We start from the raw sequence: 14,765 nt of genomic DNA on the forward strand, positions 1-14,765 counted from the left end.
CCCAACATTAGCCAAAAATATCTTTCACCCCGTATTACCGTGTGGTAATAATAGCCCGGTATAGGTATAAGACGTAAATATTTTAGGAGTTGCTGACCTGTCAAAACTCCCGACTTTGAGTGAGTGGGTGAGTCTGAGAGACAGATATTCTGTTGTATGTGGAATGGGACAAGCGCAGTGAATGATCAAGCTCAGAAACTAAGTCTCGCGGTTCAAAGCCGACATGCTCGGAGAAAAAGTTCTGGCCTTTGAACGAAAGGTCATCAAGACCGCCCACTACGGCGTGTAACGTACGTACCGCTGCACCAGGATCCCCTTCGATCCTCAAACTTTTCTCATCGTTACTTACAGTTACTCGACGCCCATCTACCATCCCGTATAGTGCAGCTACAGTTTACTTGTTACACTTCACTTCTATAAATAAATTATGAAGAAACTCGGCACAGACGAAGTATGTGTGTACCGGCAAATTAGGAGAGAGAACTAGAAAAACAAGTCGGAAGGTCAACATTTGAAGAGCTTGTTTGAAATGGACTTTTCAATTACGTTTATACTCCCTTGACAATTCTCCCGATCCCATTTCACATTTTCATGATGCACTTTATTGCGAAGTTGCAAATAGACTAACAATAAGTTACAAAGAATCGCAGGGTAGAGCAGGCCTTGGTGTATTTCCGAGAAAATGTCGGGGAGCTTTCAGTTCGTGGTCAAATATTTATCAACTGCCCTTAGAGTAGGCCTCGGTATACACAGTGTTAGTAGTGTGTATACCGCACCGCATACCAGCGAATCAGATCTCACCGATCAACGACGCGTGAACGAGCTATGTGTGATTTCACCCGCGTAAAGGTGGGTCTAGTATAATGCTCTACTATGCATCTATCTATTACCTAGGTGAACGAATGGGCGCAGAACGAGGGTGAGATTTGGGTATGTGTGTGTCTAACGAGCTCGAGCTCTTACAAATACTACGAGTTTTCGTCCGCGAGCGTCGTTGACAAACTGGAAAATCTGATTAACCAACCCCAAACGATACATACGTGTACAATTTACATATAGATGAAGCTTTTCTCGTCTAGCATATTTGACAGACTTTCGAGGTCGCGACGTACAGCCCTTAAAATTAAGATTAAAAAAGAAAAAAAAAAAAATCTTTTTTTGCATCACATGCAAGAACAAAATGATGAAAAAATCTCACAATTAGTCAATAACCATCTTTCCACCCTTAGTTCATATCCGAGGTGGATGAACGATCGCCATTCGTTATATATGTAAAATCGTATAAAGTTTGTATTCTTTTTCCGGACGGTTTTCAATCCTATTTATTTTGCCCGAATCGTGAAAGGACACAGTTTTCTTATGGTTATAATTGGCTTTTAAGAGTTTGTATAAACGGTGATTTTAATTATTACCGTTGAGCTTGGAAAGTCACACGGGATTTTCATCTATTCTCTGTAGGCCAAAGGAGAATCTTAACTGTTATTAATGGAGTAAAATTATTCAACATTATATGGGGAGGTGTAATATACATATGTGTATTCATATATATACGTGAATTGAGTTCGAGTTTGGTTGAATTAGTTCTGTTGTATTGTGCAGCGGTAGCGTACAACGCAACCTTAGAACGAGTATTTCGTGTGGAGTCCAAGGTTGTAGGCATTTATCCTGTTAATCCTACAGGATTCTCGAGATCACGTACCGAGGATTAGTGCGAAGAAATGGGATGGGCGAAACTCCCGTCTTAGTTCAACTCCTGCCAGCCGTATACCACCTCTCATTAACAACTGGCTCTAGTATTAATTCACTTTTATTATACACGCCATATCGTATACGTGCTACTTGTCGCTTGTCACCTGGTCTTCAGAGTACGACAGATCCGATGCTTTTCGACCACCCATGTGGTGTCAAAAAAAAAGTGGAAGGAACTCGAATTGTGAAAAATTCAAATTCCTTGTTTCCTACCGATTACCGATGTGTCGCAACGGTAATTGGTCGATTGAGACGATGGAAAAACGACCAGCTAAAATGAAAGCATTTACCAAGATGGAATCTTTTTGTCAAAAATCATAGTAAAATGCGATTGCCATTGAGGAGACAATTGAGCGCCGAGGAACCGGAAGTAATGGGATCGCCTTCTTGCCCGAGTGATGAATGGAAGTTCGAACTGTTCGGAATAGACGATCGAAACTTCCGTGAGAAAGTCTCAATGAATCAAGGTATGAGATATCCCGGGATATGTGTGTACTTAATACTCGAACTTTTTGTATTTTCCTGCCAAGTTCAGAATGATGAAGGATCAGCTATTTTTCTTGAAAATATTTATCACCGTAAGTTAATCACACAGGAGAGACCGCGGCAATCGTTATAAGAAAAAACTGCGGACGTTGCTACCTTATAATTCTCGACCATCGGATAATGTGGGTAATAATGGAATTTGAACTTTTATATGGGAATACCTACTTCGCATTAAAATTCGCTTGTCAGTCAAAAGCAGAAAAAGTTTATAGCTGCGCGCGGCTTACCATAAATCGACGAATACAAACTCTTGCGTAGGAATTTGTCTAGATAGAGAGAAAATTCATTCAATTTTATTCAGTCCTCTGACCCGATTTATTCTGAGTATTTTGTGACTGCATAGATCTATGAAATTCACCAAAAGCTCAAAGCACTCAGAGCTTTCGACCTATTATAGAGTAGCAACAAAAAGTCGAATGTACTTTCTTCTTCCTAATTGACTCTGCTGTGGATATGGTACGTGTATTTTATATCGAACAAATACCTATGTATGCAGCATTTGGTGTTAAAAAAAGGCAACATATATACACGAACGTTGAACGTAAATGAAAAAATATCGGAGCACTTAGGGGAGACGTTAAATCGTGGAAGTTGCAACGGTGCAAAGTGTATAACTATAGTAGGTGCTCATCCTACCCGAATCTTAACTTATTGTTAGCTCAACCTTGAGAAAGTAAAGAATCCTGAAGCGGTATTAAAATGCTTTTTAGTTTTAAGTCGTTTCGCCTTTGAAAGTACAAAACGCTTTTGCTCCACAACGACGCGTGACGTTCTAATACAGCCTACTTATCTCATACTTTTTTTTCATCCTTTTTGCCTCTTCACTGCCTCTGGCATAGAAGGGAACTGTAGAGGACAGTTTGAGGGGTTGATAATGGGTAAAGATTAACTTGCTCTTGAAAAGTGCACTCAAAATCCTACAAAATTCCTCAGATTTTATTACTGTTGACGTAATAAATTGACATTGTGTCAGTCTTTACATTTCGCCATTAGCTATCCGCGGGTTTTTTTTTTAATTTTTAGGTAGGTTCTTGGTATCTTCTATGGTTTCATTTAGAATTCAAAAGTTATTTGGATCAAAACTTGAAGCTGAGTAGTTAATTTTATAATTGATCTATAGGAAATGTCAAAGTCGACAATTCGTGAATCGTAACTATATCCAAAGTCGTTTACAAATTCTAGGGCTTTGATCCCACCCTTACAATTAAAACAGTACCATTATGCTCTGATTGCGAGATCTGCACGTATCCTGTTTACTGATCTCAATACAATCGCATCAGTCAACGATGTTGCACAGTTTCTCCATCTATCGTAAGGAAGGGAGTTAGCACTCTTGGCGCTGATTGTAGGGAGACACCTTCGAGCATATGGAGCATAGACTTACAGAGATAGACTCAGCGTTCTATGAGAGTGATTGTCCTTATCTTCTAAAGGATAAAATGATACGAAGTGAGGTGCTGTCTCCCTCGTTCCGCAAGTCTGAAGGGGCACGGTGGCAAGCAAGGGGAAGTACGAAGCGCGTATGGCGATTTCAGACAGCACCTCACTCCGTATCATTTTATCCTTTAGAAGATAAGGACAATCACTCTAATAGAACGCTGACAATAAGTTTATCTCTATAAGTCAATTAGACGGAGCACTGGAATAGAAATATGGAGACGCCACCAGTGATGATCGGGACGCCACTTCAACGAAGGTTCATAAAGTTAGCACCCGAGTCGAACGGAGTAGACTGAAAGGACGTTCAATCGTTTGCACGTGGCTCGGACAAGAAGAGTATTAAGATAAAACGTTCGCGCGTTCGCTCGTTTTTGAGAAAATCGAAAATAAAAATCGGGTGCTGAATTTCATTTTCGAACAGGCACGAAGTTCGTCACTGCGCATGCGCCGTTAGCGGTTCTGCTCCGGGGTTCTTCGCATGCCGCGAGAATCAAACCGTTACTTATCCACGCATTGGAATGTGCCTTGTTTTATCACATGTCTTTTGTCTTTTTGTGTTCTTGTTCCTGTTCTCATTGAAAGCCGTGCGTGTTGTTAATAAATAATAAATTATTTATTAACGATTATTTATTAACTTTAATTTCGTGTGTATTTCATTTCAGTTAAACTACATTGTCTCTAATAAATCTGGTTGCAATGAAATCGTTTGTAGCTCGTCTGTAGATGATTGTGATGCAATTAGATTTGTTTAATAGTGAACGGATTTTTTGAAATGAAATAATGAAAAGTCACTCATGTATCTAGCCGAGAATTATATAAAATTTGGTATTTTTAATAAATTGCGTGACGTATCGATTGTAGAGAATAGTTTATAGGACGATAATTTATTTGACATCGGACCAATTTTGTAGAGAATTCAATTTCCTATAAACGTCATCTTTGGAAAAACTTCTATTATCGTTCGTTCGAGGAAAAAGTATTCAACAAATTTAATTCAAAGTTAATTCAATGGAAAAAGGGACCCCCCGTAAAGGGAGTTTCATAATTGGAATAAAAAACTTTTCCAAACGGAGGAGTCTTTTTTAGTTTTTGAGTTTATAAGCCAAAAAAATTTTTTTTCTCAAAAAGACTATTCGGTAGAAATTTGTGAATTCAACAAGGTAACCGATAATTGCAATTTTTACATTATTTGCTGGAAGGTAATATGTTATGCCTGCGCTGACGACAACCGTAACCATTCGGATACAAAAGCAATGATTTTACACTACTACTACTTATTCATCACATTATATTGGTCCATTTTATTGATTTATTATAATTGAACATACTAACTTCAGTCATGGTGTGTATTTCAGTAGTTCAAGTTTCTTTGGATATAAGATTTGTCCCGCGATTTCTTTGATTCATGATCAACTTTTGTGTGAAACGTATGTACGTACATACGTACGTACAGCGACAAAAGAACATCTCCCCTCAAATCATTTTACACCAATTGGCGTTGTTTTGACGTGCGACGGTGTCGTTCTCACATACATGAATTATTACTTTTCAGTACTAACGGTATTATGTCACTGAACTACAGTAGTATGTATTATTTTATTTCAATGTATTATGCATTTCAGTCAAAAACATACAACCCACAGTCAATGTAGGTAAATAAACCAGCTACATTGTTTTTATGCCTTAATCATACTGTTTGTACCAAATACTGTGTAAAATTATGCACATTAATGTAGAAAAAAAAAACTATGTTTGATTAAAGTTAAAGATAGCGCTAAGCTGTTTTCTGTTTCCAGATTTCAAATCGTCGATTTAAACCGAATAATAATAATGGTTATGATGTAACTATACTCGATGCCAATATCTCATAAAAACTGAAAGTATTCGTTAACTTGAATGATGTTTAATCCCTTGCAAGCTAGTGGACGATCGTTTTCACAATAAATTTCCAATAATCGTTAGATTGTGAATCTAATGCAGGAACTTTATGTGACCATACATAGTCACCCAGTGGCTGTTACTGTCTATCATACATTGCTTGTCAAATTGTAAAGTTATGCTAAAGTTTGATTAGAAAGTACATGTGACAACTCAGTAAATAATGTATTATTCGTAGTAACGTATGCGGTCAATGATAGAAATAAAAAACCGAGTTTTGATTGAGGTTCTTGAAGTACTCAAATGTTTGTTTGCGGCTTATTTTACTGGGCGTATTTAACATTCTGGAATACTAATCTTGTTGGCGAGATTCCAATTCTTTTTGGTTGCAGGTAGTAAAACTTGTTTCATGAGAATGTTTGGTTCTATTACTGTCTACTTTTTCAAACTGTAACATGTGTAGCAATGTCTTATCGACTATCTGAGGAAGTTTGCTTGCAATAAAAGTTGAGAATTCACCGAATGTGTTCCTCACAGACTTGTTATTTTTAAATTCCAAGAGAACTGAGACTGGTTTCAGCTGTTTTTCGAATATACAAATGAAATTTATAATCGGTATGCTTGGTGCTGGAAGTATCTCAAGTTCTTGAACCATTAGATCAGATATGCCAGCTTCTTTATCTAAAATGCTCAGTGTTGGGTCAAACACAGGCTTCTTCTTCCCACGCCCATACCACAATTTGTAGAAACCTGAACATTCTAGAATAATTCTGGTATTATCATTTGAATGCACATCCGTCTCTATCTCACACTTTTGCTGCTTCGCTTCCCTGTCTAAAGTCCCAAGTTTTACATCCAGTTTCAAAACTCTTTCAAAAGTATCTTTTGTTATACGCAAGACAGCTTCAAACCAGTTCGCTATAGTAAATTGTCCTCTATTAATTATATCTGGTTGGAGAACACTGTCAGGAGGTAATACAGTCTTCAAGAATTTTTCACTCCGAATCAACAAACGCATACTCATTTTCATTTTCTGTTTCTTTTCTACTATCGTTTGGTTCGTGAATAGCATAGAAAATAAAGTTTTGTTATCACTTTCTCTTGCTTTTTCACAAACTTCACGCGATGTTATACATTGTTGTTGGAACCAGTCCACTGCACGAGAGCATATTCCTGAAGTCACATTGTGGTTCAATTCAATCGGGTCTTGAATGCACATCGGTTTATCGGTGGAGAGCAGGACAGGGTTAGATGTTACACGGACGTACTCTTTGTACCTAAGCATAGACATTGGTAATTCTTCTACTTTGGTGAAATAGGTTTTAGGATGCGCTTTGCCATCTAAGGGGCAAACTACTTGACTTTGAGAATTGAAGTCAAACCGGGCATAAAAGTCAAAGAACCCATAAAGTAAATCTGGTATAGTAGTTGTTGTATCAATAGGTTGGTTTTTGAAGTTTTTGTTATAATTCACTTGCCAGCCCTGGACGAATTCCGGTTCAACAGTTGATTGTAGTTCTGCCACAGTGGGTATTATAGCTCGTTCTGGTTGTTGCAGGAAAAATATAATTAACATGGTCAAAGCGTAGTTTGATATTTTTCCGGTACCAGCTATGCCAAATAGCTGGCCCCAGAATTTGAGAATTATCACCAAAGGTTTGAGCCGTGTATCCAGCGATAGATAGAATTTTATTAAGTCAGAGTTACGCACGCCAAGGCTGTTTTTAAAGCTGATATCGCAAAGAATATTTGTGGGTGCGTGGCGACATTTAATAATGGGTGTCTTTGCATTTGGTATCAAAACTATGTCTGTGAAAGTATTTTTTCGTTTGAACAGCAGAGATTTAGCCATCCTAAATACTTTTTTTGGCGTCCAGTCACAAGGATGTGCATTTTCCTCATTTTCATGGATCGGCAACCCTAAAAGTTCAAATAAAACTCAACTAGGTATACAGAATGGAATGTGAAAAAAAATCCATAACTACTCATGTATTAATTTCAGCACAAACCTATATTCACGTAAACATCAAGATCACTCTTTTTGAAACTCAATCCAGTGACGGTTGATCCATATTTGTGGACCTCGCAACCATGGAATCGTGTCCTAAACATGTCGTATAAGCTCGAACAAACGAATCCATACCCTCCTTCTATGACACCACCATGTTGTATGGCATTTAGAAATGCAATCAACTGACTGTCAAAAGTAGTTTCACCTTCAAATATTTCTTTAAATTCTTCGTATGATAACTTGTTTTGATCTTCTGTGTTTGCTGGTTTTACTGAAAAGTGAAAGCAACAGTCAAATGAATTGTTGGAGCTGTGTACCAGTCAGTGCCATTAAGTTGCTGTGCACAGATTTTTAGACAGGAAGTTAATGGAAGTTTTTTGAAGAATCAAGAATTTTGAGATTTTAATAGCTTACAGTTATCATGAAATATTTTGCGTTTGATGCGCAATCTGTGGTTGCGTATGAAAACTGGATGACTCGTGAGAAAGTCAACTGGTGCGCTGAAAAATGAATATCATCAGAGTCCTCGTTGTAAGTGATTTTCCAGTATTCATTGTGAGTGCATGAAATCTTGGTGATACACACGTATAAAATAAATCAAATACAATGACGTCATTTTACTTTGCCTGACTTGATTCCAGATTTTGTAGGAGTGAATAATGAAAATTTGACAATCTCACCTGTCTTCAAATTCTATTAGAGCATAGCCTCGTTGGAACCTGTGGCTCTGAATTGACCCATATTGGAGGAAAAAGTCTACCAACTCACGGGTGGTGAGGTAGGATGGAAAATCAAACACAAAGATTGATCTTTCTTGGATGTTCTGTTTGTGTTGTGCGAATTTTAAATTTTTTTTATGTTTTTTACCAGTGAGATGGCCTTGATATGAATAATCGTCAGTAAGGTCAATTTTGCAGACTTCACACCGTTGAGCCATCACAGAAGTAGTGTTTTTTCGTTTGCAGTCGCGTTTGAAAAATACTATGTATCCTCAGGTCTGCCCGAATCTTCTGGACATAAAAAAAAACCATTTTCAAATTACTAAAACATCAAGCATCCTTGTCAGGCCCTAACAAAATCTACGGTGATAAAATTCTGAGCACTCCGTCTTAGTCCACATGTGAATCTTCTGCCTTTAGCAGAATGTATGCAGTGTTTATTTATGCAACAATCCTTGCAATTTAATGATTTTTCAGCACTTCAAAATTTGCTTCATGTTTATATTTCACTATGGTGAATGAACAATTTTTATTTTAAATTATTCACTTCAGCCATTAAGTGTCTCTGGTCAGCTCTGATTCGAAGCTTATCGTTTCTTTTATGCAAGCTGTACCTAATCCTTGGATTGTGAGTGACAACTTCTTTACTTTGTTTAATCGTGAAAAAAATAACTTAGTTAAAACGTAGATAAATTCGTCTGCCTAATAGTTAGACTTTGTAGAGCTCTGCCACAGAGGAGAATTCAGAGCTACATTGAATTCGTTGACATCGTGTACGATTTTTTTTTCAAAATTTCATCAGTATTTGATTATATACCGAAGCATTATTTCATTGACAAAAGGCTAGTTATAATTATCTTTTCCAGTAACAGCTGTACAAATTACAATTGAGGCGCAAAGCTAACCAAACAATACAGAAATTAGTATAAATACAATAGTTATAAGTTGGATCACGGTTAGAACGTTAGTTTTTCAAAAATTAGGAGCCACTTTGTTCGAACCTTTGACGTCTAAATACCCATACAGATCTGAACGTATGCGCTACAAAATAGCCACTATCCTCAAATATTACGATAACGATCTGGATTTAGGCTAGGTTGTTCCACCTCCGGGTAAATTTCGGCCTACCGAACAGATAACTATCCGTCAGATAAATGTTACCTGCCAGTTTATCAGGCACGAGTTGTTCCACGGCTTTTTATCCTGCCGATAGTTACCTACCACCCAGGAAGGTCTCGTCCTTGCTGCTACCACCGAAGAGGGATATATCGCAATAGCTTCTTCCGGATATAATGAAAAAAACGTTCGATCTCTGATATATATATCAAGAGATCGATCGTTCAAATCTTCAGTCAACGATTTAATATTTTACGGTCAAGGTAAAATCTGCCGCGAAAAACTGTTCGCGTTTACTGCGAACATTTTCAATAAATATATGCAAGTAAAATGTAATGCTTAAGTATATACACTTGCTATAGTATACACAATATAGGTGATAATATCGTATCCATTTATCTTAATGCGGTCCATATAAAGGTCACTTTTGACTTTTAACCGTTTTAACCGCTCAAACTCTTCCAAACAATTCGAAAACTAATTCCTGTGCCTCAGTGCTTGTGACCGTCGAGAGTTGTTTGAAACTATTTCAAACAACGCACATAAGCAATTAGTTCAGGAAACGACCGTCGACTATGGCGTTTCAAAAACGATTTTCGTCCCCCCACCATTGGGATTCTACAGCCCACTACGCATTTTATCTTCCAGGTAGAGGCTTACACGGAACTCAGGCCACTGTGTAACTTATCTGCCCGGTAAGACCGTTTACCTGTAAGATAACTTTTACCCAGAGGTGAAACAACCCGAATCGAAATTTTAACCATCGGATGAAGTACCTGATAGTTTATTCTTTACTGGCACTGGTTCGTCGAGGCACGGTCGAGCTCTGTCAAAGGTCGAGACTCTTTTTCGACAGTTTCGTTGTTCGATTTCCGCGGTCGACGGGTGTATCCATCGCAATCACGCAGGTCATAGTCGATATGTTTCGATTGTATGCTGACATGTGTTATATGTATGTATGTACGTACACATCAGTGTGATGTACGATGTAGCAATTGCTACATCGTAGTTAAGATTCACGTTAAGTGACCCGTGCGCCGAGAATCGCCAGAGATAGTTGATTGAAGAATATAAAAATTAGCAATGACCACGGCGTCAAGAACAGTCTTGGGTTTGTCTTGTGCAATTAGTTTAGGGATTATCGGTACTGTTCACTACCAGCAGTACTATGACAGGTTAGTTGGAACTATTTTGAGGTTATATTGGTACCTGTTATTCGCTACAAGACTTGGATTTTGCAGGGAACAGCTTCATTTAGGTGTAGTGCGTGACGTTGAAAGGCAGGAACGTATAAAAAGAGAAAATCTTTTCGCTCTGACACGACAAAAGGATCTCACCAAAGAATTACAGAGGGAGGAACAGCAAGCGGCAAACGATAGAAAATGAATTAGGGATTTGCAATGTAAATCGCCTTCTTGTTTCCAGTGATTAGAGAAATTATAAAGTGCTATATTTATTCTGCGTACTATCATTTTTCACCTGACCTACTTACGCTCGATTTCATTTGCCATTATTTGACTGTTTATGTCAAACCCTGAAGTGAAACTTTAAATTTACATGGATCGTCAATGTATATTTCAACACAAACATGAAGGACGTATATGTTGATTCAAGACGATTCAAGTATGTTGGTACTTTGCAGTTCCTCATGGTGGTATTTATGCAAACGGTAGGTATAAACTGATCCTGGTTCACGATTTCAAATCAATTGTATGTCATTGTAATTTTTCACACAAAATAAATGCAAGTCAATCATTCTCACAAATGTCTCTAAATATCATGGAGAATTTAGTGAGAACTAAGTACATAATAGGTTCAGTTATCGCAGGTCAAATTTAAAAAAACACTTGAAACGTTAATTTTGTGCATTATGATTTTGTAACTTATCAGCATTGACTGATGATTGGTACTTCAGTCAACGTCACCAGAACTTGCATTGTAGTGACCAAACTAACAATAAGGTTCGCTCATTTTGACTACCAGACTCGTTTTGAAAATTGTTGCTCCTACCACATTGATCTTATTGTTAGATGTCACATTGTTTTTTTTGTCGCGAGTACAATATGCTGAGTGAATTGAAGTCCATCGAGATTCGCGGCAGTGGATCTCCGCCAAGTACCGTAGGCGGCAGTCGCTGGCCAAGAATATATTCTGGAGTGGCCGACCCATACTTGTAACCAGACTAGTGTATCTCGAAAACTATTCCATGGAATCGGATGAATTCTAAAATACGGAAAGTTCTCGTGTGGTGGTGGATGGTAGACAAATGCAAAATTTGATTCAGATATGTCGAGTTGTCGATACGTCGATCCCCGGTATCCCGCGAACTTTGAACATCGCGCGTACAACTCGCTAGAACATGGCGTCGCGTCCGCCAGATTGCCAGACTCTTTATCCTAGGGACTCTAGGTTATGTATAGGCTATTTACATCATTATAAGTAACAAATGGTACAGGTTTACATACATGTACATCAGTACAGTTTGTCACTTTATTACGGTGTCTGCATTAACACTTGACGCAGTGTATGTTCGTGAGATATCCGTCAATCACTGTCAATTGTTTATTAGGATGTTATGAACATACTTTTTTATTTTCTCATTTTCTCACTTTCAATGAATGAATTTTTTATGAATAATTCATGATTTCAATCATGAATCAAAAATAATTTATTCTGGTTCTCCAAATATCCCATTTGAATCGCACGAACAATTAGGCTAATCTTTTAAAAACTTGATATCTATTTTCGTAGTGAACTCAGAATATGTGACGCTAAGTACTGAGATCTTCGCGTAAAGAGATGTCTGGAATTCAGATACAGTGGAAAAGTCAGTATCTGAAATCATACGAGTAAACACACGCAAACTTGGTTAAAAACTTAGTGAGCTTTAAATTATAAAATGTGAAAACCAAGGAAATGTATGAAGGGTTAAGGACTCTTTCTACGCCGCCAAGTTTGCGTTTGTTTACTCGTATATGATTTCAGATACTGGCTTTCCGGATGTCTCTGAATTCCAGACATCTTTTTTCACAAAGGTCTCTCCGCTTAGCGTCACATATTCTGATTTCACTACGAAAATAGACTACAAGTTTTTAAAAGAGTAGTCTACAAAGGTACTTGGCGGCTCTCTTTTCGCTTCTGGCAAGTTTTCGGAGTTCATTTGCATAAGTACAACCGACACTTGTTAAATGTATTCGGAAGTATTCCACAAGCAGCACTAACAGTTACAAGAAAACAAGAAACAGTGAGAGATAGGTGTGGAGATAGTTGCAAATCTTGTTTATGTATATTCTTTCTTCCTTTCTCTTCTCGGTTTCCTGGAACTGGTACTTATTAGCATAAATCACCTGGCTAAGTGCCCTTATTGAGATCCACCCCCAACCATTTACAAGTTTGTTTCTTGTTTACATGAATTTCAATCCCTTCCTCAAAGTTCGCACAATTTTGTTTAACATAACTACGCAATTACACGGAACCGTACCTGTGCGTCCATTATAAAAGGTCTATAAATGAGATGCCGGATGTTTTTGACACTATCGTACCAGCATCGCCATCAGAAAAAAGTAGAGCGCAAAAAAAAGTATTTCTGTAAAATTGCGATGATTTCAGGACTACCGACAAAACAACCGTTCTGTCATTCTGTTTCTGGAACGGAAATTCGCCGGTCCTAATCCTATTCACAAGAAAGAATCGCCCGCCGCATATATTGATGTTAGTATGCTGATATGTGTGAGCGTGGCGATCACCGTCGTACGATCATTCGCACTTACAATTAGCTGAAACATGAGATAGAAAATTTTGATCAATACCAGGTTCGATGTCTCTTTCCGAACGGTAGCCGATTTCTTGTGTTCAATTATCAATCGATGATAATTGCTGTTCCGAATCGATCCACTCAATTAGATTAACCGGGTTCAGTTCCATGGTTTGCTAATTAATCGCCAATGGCAAAGTGGTAGAGATATAATAAATGTAATGACATACTTCACGGATATTAAAATTCAGCAAGTCTAGCTAACACATCTATAGAAATATTTACATTAAAAATAGCATCACTGTACGGCCTTCCAAGGCAATTAGTTTGGAGCAAAACTTTATACATATATCAGGAATCTAACGTCAATCAAATTCAATAGCAGTTCAATCAGAGAGAACACGTCTATAGTAGGGGATACAATCGATCTTTACCTATAATATATATCTTCGGGGAAAGGGGGCACGGATTAATCTCTTCTGCACCTCTCAATACCACTAAATTCGAACGGAACTAATTGCATTCATACCGGATTAGACCTGCATCCGTGTGCTTTTTGTAACTACATGGTTGAAAATTTCATATATTCAGACATTTAGATCTATAACGTGAGCTTCTGCAGCAGAATAAGCATGTCTTGTCATTGCTAGGGGCAACCAGTTGTCCTGCTAATACATAGGTACGTCGATAAACGGTAATATACTCGTGTGAGGCGTTGCACCTACCTCGCATTTCAACCTGGGCATAGGTATATTCCACATCATTCTACATAGGCATATACAAGTTTTCTTACATGGGTCCCTATATGCATGGATACAGTACATGTTTATGCACATACGCGGTGTACCCACAGCAAAGTAGTCAGACACGCTATCCGCACCACGGCTGTACCGTAATTATAATTGAGATCCGTAATTACAGTTCTGCATGTTCTGCAGTTCCCTGCAGCCCGCATCCACCGTCAAAAAAATATTGTCGCGAGAGAGTTTTTTCAAAACTCGAGACGTAAGATCGTTAATTGGAGTAATACTAGAAGTTCATTAATCCTCAGCGTTTCAGACTGAAACCAGAGAATAAAAAAAGAAAACGGACGTTAACAAGTGTTCACTCTACGTGTATCAATGAGAAGTTTTATCGAAAAAAATTTGAATCTTACGCAACGTCTTAAGTTGACGAAGATTGTATTCAGCTTATCTTTAGAAAAAGGATTTCGAGGACCGAAGTTCATTGTTTCGGAGATTATTGTTCAAAGCGGGGCCTTCACGATTCGGAAAACACCTATTTGGCGGGAGGGGAGGCGTACGTACGTACGCAGAATAAACTGGTGCGGCGCGGGCGTATGTAACCTGCACAGAAGTTTATATGGTGTGAATGCGCAACTTTCATGGAACGGGAGCATTAAAAGTACTTATTGTCAGATATGGAGGTAGGAACAAGGGTTTGTCCCCCACCTTTATGAGTTCTCCGATGGTAGAACTTGGGAAAGTTGGATGCATCGGGGGCGTGCTGAAGATCTTGGCTCAGTTCAATTCCGACATCTGGAAGGATTCGC

At 38.2% G+C, this 14,765-nt stretch overlaps 2 protein-coding genes across 13 annotated transcripts; one reads left to right on the forward strand and one right to left on the reverse strand.

The window, feature by feature from the left end:
- Positions 1 to 5,312: 5,312 nt before the first annotated feature.
- Positions 5,313 to 10,347, reverse strand: LOC105690651 (speckle targeted PIP5K1A-regulated poly(A) polymerase-like). Of its 11 annotated transcripts, XM_048657949.1 has the most exons (6): positions 9,565 to 10,093; positions 9,345 to 9,467; positions 8,305 to 8,634; positions 8,039 to 8,124; positions 7,623 to 7,895; positions 5,313 to 7,533 (listed from the first exon to the last, which is right to left on the reverse strand). In XM_048657949.1, exons 3-6 carry the CDS (start codon positions 8,559 to 8,561, stop codon positions 5,966 to 5,968), a joined length of 2,184 nt encoding a protein of 727 aa, XP_048513906.1. In that variant the 5' UTR covers positions 8,562 to 8,634; positions 9,345 to 9,467; positions 9,565 to 10,093; the 3' UTR covers positions 5,313 to 5,965. The 11 variants fall into 11 exon arrangements, with proteins under 11 accessions (XP_048513906.1, XP_012264065.2, XP_020710670.2 ...); XM_012408642.3 differs by lacking the exons at positions 9,345 to 9,467; positions 9,565 to 10,093 and adding an exon at positions 10,236 to 10,347; XM_020855011.2 differs by lacking the exons at positions 9,345 to 9,467; positions 9,565 to 10,093 and adding an exon at positions 10,236 to 10,319 and having other exon boundaries at positions 8,305 to 8,631.
- LOC105690652 (protein PET117 homolog, mitochondrial) lies at positions 10,314 to 10,915 on the forward strand. Of its 2 annotated transcripts, none has more exons than XM_048658156.1 (2): positions 10,314 to 10,634; positions 10,686 to 10,915. In XM_048658156.1, the coding sequence occupies exons 1-2, from the start codon at positions 10,543 to 10,545 to the stop codon at positions 10,843 to 10,845; spliced, it is 252 nt and encodes an 83-aa protein (XP_048514113.1). In that variant the 5' UTR covers positions 10,314 to 10,542; the 3' UTR covers positions 10,846 to 10,915. The 2 variants fall into 2 exon arrangements, with proteins under 2 accessions (XP_048514113.1, XP_012264070.1); XM_012408647.3 differs by having other exon boundaries at positions 10,701 to 10,915.
- The last annotated feature ends 3,850 nt before the right edge of the window (positions 10,916 to 14,765 follow it).

This window comes from Athalia rosae, chromosome 1, assembly GCF_917208135.1.
Source record: "Athalia rosae chromosome 1, iyAthRosa1.1, whole genome shotgun sequence".
Taxonomy (NCBI): domain Eukaryota; kingdom Metazoa; phylum Arthropoda; class Insecta; order Hymenoptera; family Athaliidae; genus Athalia; species Athalia rosae.